We start from the raw sequence: 16,978 nt of genomic DNA, 5'->3' as shown, positions 1-16,978 counted from the left end.
TATTCATGTATAAAAGGAAGATAAGATAGATCTGTGATGTTTTTCTTTTTCTGGTTTAGGTATGCAGAGTTGTAAGATCCGGTAGTTATATATGTATATGTGTGTGTTTGTGTGTGCGCATTTTTTCTTTTTGTTGTTCAGTTTTTTGTTTTCTATGCATTGTTTTTTTCTTTTTATACGTCAGAAGCGTCAGCTTTTTAAAAAACTTTCAATAAAAATCTTTTTTAAAAAAAATAATTTGCTTTGTGTGACATTGGCAGGACAGGGCAGGAATGAGCCACCACTTAGGGCAATCCCAGGGAGGGGAAAGAGAAAGCATCCCAGAGTGGACGTGCCATGTTGGCTAGGCTTTGCTGGACCTCTGTGGGGGAAGGGCAGCAGCAGTAGCAGCCAAGGCAATAATAATAATAATAATAATAATAATAATAATAATAATAATAATAATAATAATAGTTGTGGTTAGCTCTGGCCCAGCTCCTGCCCCAAGGAATGTGCAGGTAGATGTGGGGGAAACATCCACATGCTGCAGGCCTGTTTTGCTCCCGATGGAATCTGCCGATGAAGCCTCCTCTGACAAGGAAGCGTGAGTGACAGGGAAGAGGGGAGTTTGGCAGACAGCCCAGGAGGAGATCAATCATTTGTATCATTCTTGGATTCTGAACAAGAATTAATGACACATCCACGCATGCGTAGAGTGATGCATAGGAGACAACAACTGAAGGATTATTACAAGAGTAAATGAGGCTACCTGTGGTTGGGTGGGGCTGTTGTAATTAGTGCTACAGATAAAAAGAACAGCGTGCTGGTTTAGCCTTGTGACAGTTTATCTGATTCATTGTTTTGTCAAGATCGTGGTTTTTGTGCTGTTCAAGATTGTGGACTCTCTGGACTTCCCAGTTATTGGGTGAGCAATTGGATTGCATTTAACCTGTGCCTTATGTGTACCAGAAAATGCCTTTGACATTTAAAAAGGGAGCTGTTTCTTTTTTTTCTGTTTATAAAAACTTTTGGGTTTTCCTTTTATCGTGTGGTGTGTGTCTTCCTGGACTAATTACAAATAATAATAATAATAATAATAATAATAATAATAATAATAATAATAATAATTTATTAGATTTGTATGCCACCCCTCTCCGAAGACTCGGGACGGCTCACAACAACAATAACAGTATACATTGTAATAAATCTAATATTAAAAATTATCTAAAAACCCATCATTTAAAAATCATACATCACAAACATATCATACATAAACTATATAAGCCTGAGAGAGATGTCTCAATTCCCCCATGCCTGGCGATATAGGTGGGTCTTGAGCAATTTAGGGAAGGCAAGGAGGGTGGGGGAAGTTCTGATCTCTGGGGGGAATTGGTTCCAGAGGGCCAGGGCCGCCACAGAGAAGGCTCTTCCCCTGGGGCCCGCCAGACAACATTGTTTAGTCGACGGGACCTGGAGAAGGCCAACTCTGTGGGACCTTATCGGGCACTGGGATTCGTGCAGCAGAAGACGATCCCGGAGATATTCTGGTCCGATGCCGTGAAGGGCTTTATAGGTCATAACCAACACTTTGAATTGTGATGGGTGCTGTTGTTCCTCTCCATGCTGCAAAAAGCTTAGCCCCAAAGAGGTAGCAGTCTGATGAAAATAAGATACATACCCAATGTGCAACCCATCAGCACTGGTCTGTAGGGACCTGAGGCTCCTTTTCCTTGTTTAATCTGCATTCTCCCTTCATGCAAAGAAAGAAAAAAGCCTGATTTGATCTGGTCTGAATGTCATTTAAAGCAATGCTGTCAGCCTGGGCAATGAATGGAACCTCCTCTCCTAAAGCAGATGCGACATGGATTTTTAAGATAAATTTAAGGCAGCTCTGCCTAGCGATCCCTGTCTTAATGATAACAAGGATATTTTAACCATGAGAGAAGATTTGTGTGGAAGGGGTCCAAGTTATACATACTCAGATTGCAAGTGGTCCAGCAGAGCCACAAAACCAAGCTGGGTGGACACTTTGAGTTCCTGAAAAAGGTCCACCTGACATAGAGCCAGTTCTGGTGGCCAAAAATGAAATCAGAGGTGGAGGACTATGTGAAGTGCTGCGCTACTTCTGCCACCAAGAAACACCAGCCAAGAAAACCACTAGAATCCTACAGCAGGTGGCTGATCCGAGTAAACCCTGGGAAGAGATTGTGATGGATTTCATAGTGGAACTCCCAGACCGTAAGGGCAACACTGTGATCTGGACGATTGTTGATTTGTTCTCTAGGCAAGTCCATTTCATCGCTTGCTCTGGATTGCCATCTGCAAGACCCTTAGCAAAATTGTTCATCAAGCACATCTACCGCTTGCATGGGGTGCCCTAGAGCAGTGATTTTCAACCTTTTTTGAGCCGCGGCACATTTTTTACATTTACAAAATCCTGGGCACGCCACCAACCAAAATGACACAAAATGACACTCTAAGACAATACATATTATACATATTATCTCCCCCTTGTGTGTGTGTGTGCGCGCGCGCGCGCATGTGTGTATACACACTCTTGAACCATTTCCAAAAACAGATGAGGGCTGGGTTTTTTCTTCTCTTATTCTTTCCAAAAACAGATGAGGGCTGGGGTTTTTCCTCTCTTATTCTTTGGATGCTTTTTTAATCATATGCTTTAAATCAAGAGTCACTTCTCTCTCTCTCTTGTTTCTCTCTCTTTCCTTTCATTCTCTGCCTCAGTCATTTTCTCATTTATTTTTTTCTCCCCTTTTTTCTCTCATTTCTCTCTCCCTTCCTCTCCTTCTCTCTCTTTCTTGCTTTCTCGCTCTCACTCACTGTCTTTGTCTCTCTTTCTTTCTTTCTCTCTTTCTTTCTCTTTCTTTCTCTCTTGCTTTCTCTCTCTTTCTCTCTTTTGCTCTCTCTCCTTCAGTGTCTCTCTCTCTCTCTCTTTCTCCCTCTCTCTCTCTCTTTCTTTCTTTCTTTCTCTCTCTCTCTCTCTTGCTTTCTTTCTTTCTCTCTCTTGCTTTCTTTCTCTCTCTCACACACATTCTCTCTCTTGCTTGCTTTCTTTCTCTCTCTTGCTTGCTTTCTCTTTCTCTCCCCCCTCTCGCGGCACACCTGACCATGTTCCACGGCACACCGGTTGAAAAACACTGCTCTAGATGATCGTATCTGATAGAGGTGTACAGTTCACCGCCAAGTTTGGGAGAGAATTCATACGTGTGTTTGAATCCATGCAAGGACTTTGCTCAACTTTCCATCTCAGTACCAATGGTGCAGCGGAACGGACCAACGGGATGGTGGAGCAGTACCTCTGTTGTTATGTAGATTACCAACAAGATGACTGGGCAGAGCTGCTACCATTTGCAGAAGTAGCGTAAAACAACGCCGCTCACAGCAACACTGGGTTGACTCCTTTCCAAGTCACCAGTGACCAAGAGTTCATTCCCATGCTGGAACTACCCATGAAAGCACCCACTTCCATGTTCCTGGCTGAATGGATGGAAATCTTTAAAAAAGGATGGGAAAACACCAAGAGAGCACTGGCTGATGCTGCCGAAGCCTTCAAGAAGCAAACTGACAAGCATTGACCGCTCCAACCCACTTTCCAAGTAGGAGATATATCCAATTGAGATTGCCCAGCAAAAAGCTAGGGCCAAAATTCTTAGGGCCCTTCCCAATAGTCACTGTACAGCTTGCATTGCCCAGAACATTAGGGAAAATCCACCCAGTGTTGCACTGCAGCTTACTATAACCGGTGACAAATCTGAATTAAGACCACAAATCCTACCACCCTCTCTCCCCCTTGTAATACCGCTCCCGAGTATTTAGAGCCCAACTACAATATCTCATTCATTGGAAAGGGTACCCTTTGTCTGAATCCACGTGGGTAAAAAGTTGGAAAGTGAAAATGGACGAGATTAATTAAACAATTCCATGACAACAATTAACTTGACGCTCATAAATGCTTTAATTTTTCTGGTAAGAATAAATTGATCAAAATTAAGATACTGATCAGGTTATTGTATTTTTTAAAAAAGTGTTTTAAAATCTGAAGCCATCCATTTGTGGTTGGTGGAGTCTAGGGCTCACATAGGGTATTAAGAGAGAGAGAGAGAGAGAGAGAAGAAACAAAGAAAGAGAGAGAGAAAGAAAGAAAAAGAAAGAAGGAAAGAAAAAAGGAAGGTAGGAAGGAAGGAAGAGGGACAAGAAAAATAAAGAAAAATAAAAAGGAAAGAGGAAAGGGAGAAAAAAGAGAGAGAGAGAAGAAACAAAGAAAGAGAGAGACAGAGAAAGAAAGAAAAAGAAAGAAGGAAAGAAAGAAAGAAGGAAGGTATGAAGGAAGGAAGAGTGACAAGAAAAAGAGAAAGAAAAATAAAGAAAAATAAAAAGGAAAGAGGGCAGGGAGAAAAAGAGAGAGAGAGAGAAGAAAGTAAGAACACAGGATTAGTAGTAAATAAATAGACAGGAAATTGTATCTCGTAGAGGCCTTTGAGGGAAAGATAGGCCAGGCACCCTAATCCTAACTCTAACCCTTGATGTGAGTGCTGGCAAGTTGGCCATGCCCACTCAGTCACTTGACCAACCAGCTGCACCCCCCCCATCATATGATCCTCTAGCTACATCCACAGTCACATGACCATGAAGCCATGCCCACCCATCATATGGCCATGAAGCCATGCCAATAAAATAATTAATGCCCACATAACTGGCAATTAAAAAAAATGAGCACCCATTCCTTCATCTAGATCAGCGGTCCCCAAACTATGGCCCAGGGGCCGGATGCGGCCCACTGAGGCAATTTATCCGGCCCACGGCAGCACACGAGATTTTACATGGAGCCGGGCGTTGGAGTTGGTGGCGGGGAGCGATGAAAGTGCGAGGCCGGCTAGTTTTTCTTTTTTTGAATGGCGAAGGTTTTTCTTATTCTGAATGTTGCACGTGCGAGCGCACTCCCCATCCCCTTGTGGGCTGGCAGGGGGATGGGGGTGGAGAGGCCATAACCGAGAGGCTCGGCACCTGCCCGTCTGCGGCAGGCGGGGGCGGCCGCGGCTCTCTTTCCTTCTCCCGCCGGCAGCTATCGCTGCAGGTTCCTTGGGTGGGAGCTTCCACTCCCTCTGGGCAGCCCAGCCAGGTGGCCGTAGAAAGTGCAGAGATTATTAGAAAGTGGCAGAACCCGCCCGAGGAACTTGCGGTGGCTGCTGCCGGCTTGGCTGGAGGCGATGGTGGTGGGTGAAAGAAAGAGCTGTGCCCGCACCCGCCCACCGCTAATGCTGGTGCCGAGATTCCCTGCTCCACGTCAGGCGGGCTGGCGGATGGGGGCGGAGAGGCCACAACCGAGATGCTCGGCACACGCCCATCGGCAAAGAGTTCGGGACTTGCTCCACTTCACCTCCTCCTCCTCCCTCAAGGCGGCGGCATTAAGAAAACCGCAGGGGTTTTTTTATAGTCCGGCCCTCCAACAGTCTGTGGGACAGTGAACTGGCCCCCTGTGTAAAAAGTTTGGGGACCCCCGATCTAGATAATGATGTCTACTCAAGAAGCAGTAATTGAATAAAGAATTCAGGTATATCATAATATATTCATTAAAATAGTAAAATAAAATAACTGAAGTACACTTACCAAAAGTTTGTAATTCATCAGTAGTGTAATAAGAAATACCTAAAGTAAAAATTAGGAAAACTTAATTGTTTACATTATGCTAGCTAATAATACTGTATGCAAATTTTTCAAAGAACTTATTTAAGTTTCAAAGAAACACAACACTGAGAAAAAGAAACAGACTGCTGATAGGAATTAATAAATTGGAATTAATAAATCAAATAAATTTCAACAATTTTGGACAAAAGGAGTGAAGTTCTAGACAGAAACTAAGCGGCGATTGAAAGAGAAAAGCCATGATTACTTAAAATAATGTTGCTGAGAAGGTAAAGGTTAAAAGGCTCATCAGTGAACTCTAGGACAAAAAAAAATAAAGTTAAAAAAGGACTAAGAGGAAATAGAATTTATGCTGCAGCAAGAGAAAATACAGTAAGGAAAGATAATTGAAACTCAAAGAAAAACTGTGGACTAAGGAAAATACAAAAGTGAGAGAAAAAGACTTTGGAAATACTGTATTAGGAGATCAGAAGATTTACAGAACGTGCTGTGAAAGAAAGATTTAGACTAAGGAGATCTGTGTAAGAAGGCATGATAGCATTTGGGTAACTCAGAGACTAAGATTGAAGGCAAAAACACCAGAAGGAATCATTTGAAACTGGATAGGAGAGAGAATTCTGAGCTTGAGTGACTAAGCAGATAAGCGGATAGAGGCAGTGAGTACTCCGAAGGTGATAGTATGATTAGATTAGATTAGATTTATTGGATTTATATGCTGCCCCTCTCCGAAAACTCGGGGCGGCTCACAACAATAATAAAAAACAGTACACAATAACAAATCCAATGCCCACCAATCTAATTACACTTTAAAATTAATAATTTCATAAAACAATCCCAATATATATAAAAAACAGGCACACGGTCAATCAATCAACAAAACAGCATGGGCAAGGGGGAGGTGTTTTAATTCCCCCATGCCTGACGGCAGAGGTGGGTCTTAAGGAGTTTACGAAAGGCAGAGAGGGTGAGGGCAATCCTAATCTCAGGGGGGAGCTGGTTCCAGAGGGTCGGGGCCCCCACAGAGAAGGCTCTTCCCCTAGGTCCCGCCAGACAACATTGTTTAGTCGACGGGACCCGAAGAAGGCCGACTCTGTGGGACCAAACCGGTCGCTGGGATTCTTGCGGCAGGAGGCGGTCCCGAAGATATTCTGGTCCGGTGCCATGAAGGGCTTTATAGGTCATAACCAACACTTTGAATTGTGACCGGAAACTGATCGGCAACCAATGCAGACTGCGGAGTGTTGGAGTAATATGGGCATACTTAGAGAAGCCCATAATTGCTCTCGCAGCTGCATTCTGCACGATCTGAAGTTTCCGAACACTTTTCAAAGGTAACCCCATGTAGAGAGTGTTACAGTAGTCGAGCCTCGAGGTGATGAGGGCATGAGTGACTGTGAGCAGTGACTCCCGGTCCAAATAGGGCTGCAGCTGGCGCACCAGGCAGACCTGGGCAAACGCCCCCCTCGCCACAGCTGAAAGGTGATTCTCTAATGTGAGCTGTGGATCGAGGAGGATGCCCAAGTTGCGGACCCTCTCTGAGGGGGTCAATAATTCCCCCCCCAGGGTGATGGACGGACAGATAGAATTGTCCTTGGGAGGCAAAACCCACAGCCACTCCGTCTTGTCTGGGTTGAGTTTGAGTTTGTTGACACCCATCCAGGCCCCAACAGCCTCCAGGCACCGGCACATCACTTCCACTGCTTCGAAGAAGAGTATTGGAAGTTTAAGAGAGTAAAAGAGTCAAACAACAGAGTTGCCAAACTATAAATATCAAAGTGACTGTTTTATTACAAACGGAGACTATCGGATATAGAGAGAGAATCTTTCTTCACCATTACCTATTAACTCGAATGAATTATATAAACAAAACTCTAACAGTAAAAGCAATTGGAAATTGGAGTGGAGAGATTGGGAGTAGGAGACATAGGCAACTATACTGCATTGAACAGAAGGTTGAATTCAAATATATGAATATTTGCCTTTCTTGAAAACATGGATGAACATAAGAGCTGCACTTTATTAGATCAAATATCTATCCAACTCACTTCTTCCTGTCATCAGCCGACTGCTAGATCTTTGAAACTTTCAGCTTGGCTGGAAAAATAACATTTTAAGAAAACTACTCATTGGCACATGCCTGGGATTTTAAAAAAGGCCTCTTACCTACAGTTTCTTTTTCTATAATTAATTTCTTAGGTTTGAATGCCAAGATGCATCCCTTTGGAATAGTGATTGTTTTCTTTCTTATCTCTGGCATCCTAAAAGACAAAATATGGGATAAAACAACTTGCTGAAAAGAGATGCATTTTCTTTCCTTCAAGTTCATACTTCACTATATGGATCAGACCTTCAGGCTCAGTTTAATGTAGGCTTTATGAAAGATGCTGCTTTCCACTTTGTTAGATTCTTCAAAACGTGTCATTTCCGTAGCTTCTGCTGATGCAGTGATCATGTATAAGTTCCTCTGAAGCTTCTTTGATTGTTTAATAAATGGATGTTCAGTGTTGATTTTTCTAAAAAAGAACACATGCAATTCAATTTATAACTTTTGGGGAGCAAAACCCCAATACAATAAATATAGGTTCCATTGCAATAAGTAATCTTATATAGTCGATTTCTTTTCCATTTCCTGTGTGTATTTCTGGGCAATGTTCTTTACCATACATGGTTAATGTTTGGAAAGAATTAAATCTTGCTGCAGTTGAAGATGCACAGCTGTCTAAAGGCTTTAAATTATATTATATTTTGGACCCAATGACATAGCCCTGAATAAATCTGTAACACTAGGAAGGGTGGAAAGAAAGAGAAGAAGAAGACCAGCAACAATAAGGAAGCTAGAATTGTAGGGTGGTAGATGCACCACAGAAAGATCTAAAAGATTAGGTTTGATACAGATTCTCTAGTATAAAAGCTATGTGATTGTTAAAATTAAAACTAATTGAGGTCAATTAATCATAGACTTCATGTAAAGTACTGTATTAGAAGAATGGAGAACTTGAGGACAATGTTAAATGTGGCTGGAGTCTTTTTTCATTTGCTTGTTTATGTTACTTACTTTTCTTTCATCAAAGAATCAAGGTCTTGGGGTGGAACATGTATCTTTTTTATCTTTACAGACCTTTCATAAGAAATTCTGACACCACCAGTTATTTCAGTACCAGGAATTCCACTAATATCCCCCTTCAGTGTTCCATCTACAGTGTCTTCAATGGTGAATGGCTCTGAATTGTTGCAAACTAGAGAACAAATATTGACAAAAATCACGATGTCAAAAGAAATACTACAGAAACACAAAGATATGAGCAGCAGGCTACTATTTTAATGAGAGAAAGGCAATCCTGGCAGCAAAGGATCCTGTTGATATCGAATCAAGCATTTTCTAATCTAAATCAGCACTATCTAATTAATTATAGTTCATACTAAGAGTTCCAGAAAGTGGGAAATACTTCTACTTGCCACTTGGTATATTTTCAGGTTAAACCTCTTGATATCTCTTGAAAAATGCCTTTGAAAGATGAAGGTGTGCTCTAGAACTTGTTTTATCTTTGTCTGTGAATAATAGATAGCTGTTTCACAATAGGTAATATGTTCCCCTCTGCTTAAGATACTGCAAATCTACCTTGACAATTAACTGCTGGGATAAATGGAGTGTTTTGCAACTTTTGATGACAGATATCAAGGGCTATGTTTCCTCTTGTGATACTTGTCACCAAGTCAAGATTGTTTATAGAAAGATTGCTAGTGTTACCCTCACTATGTTTCAACTCTGCCGCACGAATCCCAGCGACTGGTTAGGTCCCACAGAGTTGGCCTTCTCCGGATCCCATTGACTAAACAATGTCATCTGGCGGGACCCAGGGGAAGAGCCTTCTCTGTGGTGGCTCTGACCCTCTGGAATCAACTCCCCCCGGAGATTATGATTGCTCCCACCCTCCTTGCCATTTGCAAACTCTTAAAATCCACCTCTGCCGTCAAATTAAGCACTTTCAGAATTTTTGAAACCTCAGACCCAAAAGATTCACTATTGCTGATCTAGAGTGTTACTTATGAAGAGTGCCTTTGATCAGTTTTAATTGATTTGCTAGCAGTGTTTATATGTGTAAAAATTAACCGTTGGGTACTTTCTCCAAGACTGAAAGCATCAGTTTTCGTCCTTAAATGACCTTCAGTGGAGGGAAAATGAGTCCAAAACTGGCAGTCTCAACAATATCTGTGATATTATCCCACTAGCCTTATAGTAGTAGGAAATGAGCCTTATAAAATTGCTTGCTGGGTCTTGTTTCAGGCAGCATAAATTGATTTTGGATAATCGGGTTTTTTCAACTTTGCTATTTACCCCAGTTTTCATAAAGATGAGATCAAGGATCCTGATCAGTCCCTGAATATTCATTTTCATATCCTTCCACCTCTGGAAATCTCAGAAAGCTTTGTTCACACATTTTGAACACATAACATACAGCTGATACAAAAGTTAGTGTTACAAATGATGTACTCTTCATTTTTTTGTACTTTTCTCAAAATGCAACAGACAGATAATCCCATGAATAAAAATATATGAATGAGATAGACACTTGAAGATTACCTAGACTTGAAGTGTCATTTCCTGATAACAGCACATGATCAAACTGGTATCCGGTTTTGTGAAAAGGACAGCTCTGCCACCACGATGTCTTCCTTTTCTTTTGTAGCAGGTAAAAGGGCTTAAAATGGTCATTGTCTATCAAGCTGGGTACCGGAACCCAATCTCCTTGTGAGTCTAACATTTTTGCCAATGATTTAGTTGCGTTATAAAATGCCATACCTGAAGAAGAAGTTTTGTCCAAGATAAAGGAATGAGGAAAGAAACAAAATCACAAATGAGTTCATACATCATACTAAACCCAGGTTTAACAATAGAAAAACCCAAATGTTCTCACCAACCCAAACACATTATGATTAGTTAATATTGCATTCATTTGATGAATTACAATTTGGAGAATCTTTTTCTCACGTTACCTTGTCACTTCCTAAGCTTAAAACATATATTGCTATTTGTTTGTTTTGTAAAACTTTGAAGTAATCTGATACAATATTACAGTAGCTTTTCCCAAATGTGGGTAGTGAGTTGTTATTTGGAGAACTTATAGGTCAATGATGGCGAACCTAGGGCGGAGCCATATCTGTTGGCACACAAGCCATTGCCCTAGCTCAGCTTCAACATGCAAGTGCATGCCAGTCAGTTTATTTCAGCTCACACAGAGGCTATGGGAGGGCATTTTCGGCTTACAGAGGGCCACTGGAGGAATGGAGGAGGGCATTTTTGCCCTCTACAGGCTCCAGGGAAGCCTCTAGGGCCCTGGTTCCCAACATGGGGCCTACGTCCTGTTGTGGTTAGCTCTGGCCCAGCTCCTGCAAGGACTGTGGATGTGGGGGAGACATCCACATGCTGCAGGCCTGTTTTGCTCCCAGTGGAATCTGATGATGAAGGCTCCTCTGACCAAGAAGACATGAGTAACAGGGAGGAGGAGAGTGGGGCAGACAGCTCAGAAGGAGATCAATTATCTAGCTCCTCCTTGGATTTGGAACAAGAGTTAATGATACAGCCACACATGCGGAGAGCGATGCATAGGCAACAACAACAGAGATATTATTATCAAAGAAAATGGTTGGGTGGGGCTGTGGTAATTAGTGAGGCTGCTATAAATAGCAGCCTGTGGGTTTGGCCATTGTGGAGGATTGTGTTTCGTCCCTGCTTTGCTGACTTTGACCTTTGTGTGGTGATTTTCCCCCACTTTGAAACTAAACCAGAGCAAAGTGTGTTTCCCTTTGTGAAAGAAGAAGGACTGTGAATTGCCTCACAGCTGCAAGCTAAGTATCTCAGAACTGATAAGGGACTTGTACACATTACCAGTTTGTTTGGAGACAAGTGCTCTTTGCTATACAAAAAGAGTGCTCAGTTTATTTGCATTTTTGGTATAAAGAACATTGTTTTGAATTTTCAAACGTGTGTGCGTCTGAAATTGTATCTGTGCATTTTCGGGAGGATTCTACCAGAGAGCTCGACAGAACACATCCCATGGGGGTGGGGGGGCAATTGGAACCTTGTTTAAAACACATTAATGGCCTTTTAGGCTTCCTCCACATTAATAGGAGTTCCCTTTTTGAATAGTAAGAATTATATGTCATGGCGGTGGGGGGGGGCATCAGGATTTTAGAGATGCTTAGGTGGTGCATGGGCAAAAAAAGGTTGGGGACCACTGCTCTAGAAATACAGGCCTGCCAGGCCCACCAGAATTTGGGAAATGGGCCATTTCTAGCCTCCAGAGGGCCTCCGTTAAATTAGGATGCGGGCACTCACGCATGCGCAATAGCATGTGTGCATGCCATTTAGCATCCATGGGGAAAAAGGTTCGCCATCACTGTTATAGGTCTTCTGGTTCTGCTGGATAACAACCACCATCACATCACTGTCTGTGCTGTTTGGAAATGCTGGAAAGTTATAATTGAATCATAGAATCATAGGGATAGAACGGACCGGAGGTCTTCTAACCCAGCCCACTGCCCAAGGCAAATGGCTGCCAATATTTTCTTGAAAATCTGCAGCAATGGCATATACACAGCTGCAGGAAGCAAGCTAATTATTTTTACAGTAAATTTCTCCTTAGTTCCAGGTGGCTCTTTAACCAGTTTGCACTCATTGCTTCTTGTCCTGTCCTCAGATGCTTTCAGAAATAAGTTGACTCCCTTCTTCTCTGTGTAGCCGCTCAAGTGTTGAAGATAACTGTTTACCCTTAGTCTAAGGTGATCAGATATTTCGCTTTTGGCGGGACAGTCCTGCTTTTAATTAATTTGTCCCATGTCCCATGGCAGAGATGAAGAGAGCCCCTGTCTGCCATTCCTGCAGTCCCCAGGGAGGAAGCCCATCCAGACACTCTGACTGGCTCCACAGAGAGCTGGTTTCCACAGAGAAAAAAAGAGAGAGGGGGAGAGAGAAAGATAAATGGAGAGAGGGAGAAAGAAAAAGAGCAGGAAGAAGAGAAGATAGAGAGAAAAAGAGAAATGGAGGAAGAAAGAGAGAAAGAGGAAGGAAGAGAAAGGAAAGAAAAGAGAGAAAGAGAGAAAAGAGAGAGAAGGAAGAGAGACAAAGAGAGAAAGAAAGAAAGAAAGAAAGAAAGGAGGGAGAAAGAAAGAGAGAGGGAGGGTGGAAGAGAGAGAGAAAGAGAAAAAGAGGAAGGAAGGAATGGAGAGAAAGAGGGAGGGAAGGAGAAAGAGAGAGAAAAGGGAGGGAGGAAGAGAGAGAGGGGAGAAAAAGTGAGAGGGAGGGAAGGAGGGAGAGAGAAAGAGAAAGAGAGAGGGAGGGAGGAAGAGAGAGCGAGAGCGAGCAAAATCTAGTTTGAAACTAGCTCAACTATTTAAGTGGCATTTTGATACTTAGCAGAGTTGTCATCTGATTATGTGCTATCCAGGCTTTTTGTGGAGGATTTACAAAGCCGTGTACGTAACCAAATTAAATTGGTCATGTTTAATGTTTCTATGTCGGATAATGACAAATTCCCTTCTAATTTTATTGTAAATGTCCTGTATATATGTCATATTTTCAGTTTTAAAAAATCAGCAACTTATTTCTGTACAAATGTTTAAAAGTATGGCTTTTTAAAAATTGGATATTGTATTTTTTTAAAGTCTCATTGAAGATACTTTTAATTGCTGCTAAATGATATTACTTTTGCAAAACCCAAAAACAAAACAAAAATCAAAACAACTTCCTTAAGGTGCAAGTCAGCTGAAAGTCCTAGAGCAGTGGTGGCAAACCTATGGTACGGGTGCCACAGGTGGCACAGGTAGCCATATCAGCTGGCACACGAGCTGTTGCCCTAGCTCATCTGTAATGTGCATGTGTGTGTCAGCCAGCTGATTTTTGGCTTGCACAGAGATTCCAGGAGGGCGTTTTTGGCTTGCAGGGAGCTTTCAGGAGATGGTGGAAGGCGTTTCTACTCTCCCCCAGCTCCAGGGAAACCTTTGGAGCCTGGGGGGATGAAATATGAGTCTACTGGACCCACCAGAAGTTGGAAAACAGGGTGTTTCCGGTCTCCAGAGGGCCTTCTGGGGCTGGGGGAAGCTGTTTTCACACTACCCAGGCACTGAATTATGGGTGTGGACATTCGCACATGCACGATAGTGCAAGTCCACATTTTTTCGACACCAGAGGAAAAAAAGGTTTGCCATCACTGTCCTAGAGAGACTGAAAGTAGACAATTCATTAACAGTCAAGGCATGTCAAACCGATCTGTGTTGGAACTGTACAGAATTTCCTGAACTGGATGTAGAAGTTGTTTATAGTTATTCTGGGTTTCTGGAAGTACTGTCTACAAGGTGGGGAGATGTTTCTCTAAAGAGATGTCTCTTGTAGCTTGTACAGATATTTTAAAATGTGAAACATTTTTTAACTGCCTTGTATAATAATAACAACAGAGTTGGGAGGGACTTTGGAGGTCTTCTAGTCCAACCCCCTTCTTAGTCAGGAAACCCTACACTATTTCAGACAAATGGGTATCCAACATCTTCTTTAAAACTTTCAGTTTTGGAACATTCACAACTTCTGGGGACAGGATGTTCCACGGATTCATTCATTGTTCGAACTGTCAGGAATTTTCTCCTTAGTTCGAAGTTACTTCTCTCCTTGTTTAGTTTCCACACATTTCTTCTTCTCTTACCCTCAGGTGCTTTAGAGAATACCTTGGCTTGTCTCAGGTAATTTAGGTAACTAATTTATTTATTTATTTCATAGACCACATTTTTAACCAAGGAACTCAATACTACCACCCCGTCAATGGTGTCTCAGTTTATCAATGTGAAAATCTGGTCACTTTACCTTAGTTTTTCTCTTCATTAGGCTGCTAGATGTAGCTCCCTTAATTATTCATCATACAGTTTAGCCTCCAGACCTCTTACAATCTTTGTTGCTTTTCTCTACACTTTTTCTAGGGTTTCAGCTCCTTTCTTTCTTTCTTTCTTTCTTTCTTCTCTCTCTCTCTATTTATTTATTTCCTTCCTTCCTTCCTTCCTTCCTTGTCTGTGTCTGTCTATCTGTCAGTCTGTCTGTCTTAAGGTAGTCAGAACTAGATACATCATTCTAAGTGCGGTCTCATTAGTCAATGTCTCACTTTTACTATCACTATTCTATCACTTCTCGTGATATTTCACAATGATGACAGTGATTCTGCTGGTTCATACCCAAGTGGCGGTCCACTAAGACACCTACATCCTTTTCATAGTTATTACTGTTGAGACAGATGCCTCTAATTCTATACCTTTGCATTTGATTTTTCCTGTCTAAGTTCAGGACTAACTCCTGCGACACAGCTGGGACCAATCGTACCAGATGTGTTTTAGTGCAGCGATGTGGAGAGAGGGGATCTGCTGCTTGGATAACAGTCTATCCTCTATACAACCTACCCAGGCCTCATACTCTGGAGAAGACATTCCAGCTTTTCATACAGCACTGAAACAACACGAAAACAGCAGTCACTGGTTATAAGTCTTTGGCTTGTTTGCCATAGAGCAGCGGTCCCCAAACTACGGCCCATGGGCCGGATGCGGCCCGCTGAGGTCTTTTAACGAGCCCGCGGCAGCACACGAGATTTTACCGATTGATATAATAAGCTCCCGAATCTCCTGTCCACTCACCGTGGTCGGCTGCTCAGCGAGGAGGAGGTGGAGAGGCAAGAGGTGGGGAGGAAAGCGGCCCTGCAATTGGCCCCTTTCTTTGCCGCCTTTAGGGAGAGAAACTGCTGCTGCCCTACGGCAGAGCAGCAACAATTCCTCTCCCTAAAGGCGAGAAAGAAAGGGGCCAATTGCAGTCCCACTTTCCTCCACGCCTATTGCCTCTCCACCTTCTCCCCACCTCCTCCTCCTCTGGCAGCCCAGAAAGGCCTGAGATGGCCGGGATTAAAGGAGAAATGGCAGGAAACTGGCCGGGCCTTCATGCCGCTCTCAAATTTCTTGGGAATTTCTTGGGTTCGGGTTCCTAAGTAGAAAATGGTTCTTAAGAAGAGGCAAAAAAATCTTGAACATCCGGTTCTTATCTAGAAAAGTTCTTAAGTAGAGGCGTTCATAAGTAGAGGTACCACTGTACCTTTACTTGAAGTATATAGTTCATGCAATCTGCTTCATTCTCCTTTTGAGTTTTCTCATTGAATCATGCTATAAAGCAGTTTCTCAACCATTATAAAAAGTATGTACAGATGAAAAAAATAAGCAGATGATTGCTTCAGATTTAATAAATGATTGCTTTGGCCTGAATTGGAAATAACGGAACCTTCAGTGGATTTAGGGATTAGATCAAAACAACAGCAACATGTGTTTAATTTTAGGCTTCCTGGCTGGGGAAAGTGGATTTCTGTATCAAAATACTATCATCCACCATAGCTGACTCTTTAAAAAAGAAGCAAAAGATGAAGCGTCCAGTATTGTACAGTTTCCCAACTTTTGTTTGTTTCCCAAACCTTTTCCTTCACTGCCCAAAATCTCCTGCAAAATGTCCCTGTTGTGATTGGGTAATGGGTTTGTGTATCCTTACCCAAAGTAAAATCATTTTTGTCGGATGTGCAGCAATTTACCCAGATTTAGGAAACAATGTATAAACCACGATGATCTCCGCGGCCTTACAAACATCGGTTACTATCTTTAGTTCTACATTTTATTTCGTATCATTTTCGGGTTGAGTTAGTCTAAAAACTAGGAGCGATACATAACACTGTATTTCTGCAGTAAAAGGACCCCCGCTTCATTCCAGTCCCTGGGAAGTTTGCTTAACTGAAACTGGAAGAATAATATTAAACAATCCCTCGCCCAACAATGAAAAGTTTTAAAATAAAAAGGCTTAATTTTTCTTACCTTGGCCTATGCTTTAAACAGCGCTCCTTACAGCTGTGAAATAATTTTCTAACGAGATTCAATATTTGACTTGTAGGGATGAGAAGCTGAATACGTAGGAGAATTAGGGAATGTTCTCTAAATCCTGCTTACGGAACGCCTTTATTTTGCTTCCACTTTCTTTTTTAAAGAAGCCTGATATATTGGTTTTTTTCTGTTGTTAGAAAATATTGCAGTGTTCTAATCTTACGTGGAAGTAAGGTCCGCTGCAATTAACAAGCTTATTTTGCATTGTGTGGTAAAGAGACCGGGAGGCTAGAGATAAGAGCTCAGGAGGGGCGGAAATTGTCAGAGAAGGGGTTGTTCCTTCCATCGCTAATGATTCTTAAATTGAGAAAGTCCCTGTGTGAGCAATGGAAAATATTACCACGATCGACGGGACTTTCCCTAAGTCAGGATGATTCAGCTGCAGGAGGTATGCATT

At 42.2% G+C, this 16,978-nt stretch overlaps 1 protein-coding gene across 1 annotated transcript in view; it reads right to left on the bottom strand.

Moving 5' to 3' along the window:
- The window catches only part of LOC139154775 (gasdermin-A2-like), a 36,955-nt gene extending 20,184 nt beyond the window's left edge, over positions 1-16,771 (bottom strand). The window contains exons 1-7 of the mRNA XM_070729747.1: positions 16,516-16,771; positions 10,223-10,441; positions 8,696-8,876; positions 7,988-8,153; positions 7,804-7,888; positions 5,605-5,643; positions 1,658-1,729 (exon numbers count right to left, since the gene is read on the bottom strand). Of these exons, the coding sequence (XP_070585848.1) occupies positions 1,658-1,729; positions 5,605-5,643; positions 7,804-7,888; positions 7,988-8,153; positions 8,696-8,876; positions 10,223-10,439 (760 nt within the window). The 5' untranslated portion in view covers positions 10,440-10,441; positions 16,516-16,771. The remainder of the gene's footprint in view (positions 1-1,657; positions 1,730-5,604; positions 5,644-7,803; positions 7,889-7,987; positions 8,154-8,695; positions 8,877-10,222; positions 10,442-16,515) is intronic.
- Positions 16,772-16,978: the final 207 nt, after the last annotated feature.

Source organism: Erythrolamprus reginae, chromosome Z, assembly GCF_031021105.1.
Source record: "Erythrolamprus reginae isolate rEryReg1 chromosome Z, rEryReg1.hap1, whole genome shotgun sequence".
Classification (NCBI taxonomy): Eukaryota; Metazoa; Chordata; class Lepidosauria; order Squamata; family Dipsadidae; genus Erythrolamprus; species Erythrolamprus reginae.
Note: the sequence above shows the minus strand (reverse complement) of the source record. Positions and strands in the feature narration are given on the sequence as shown.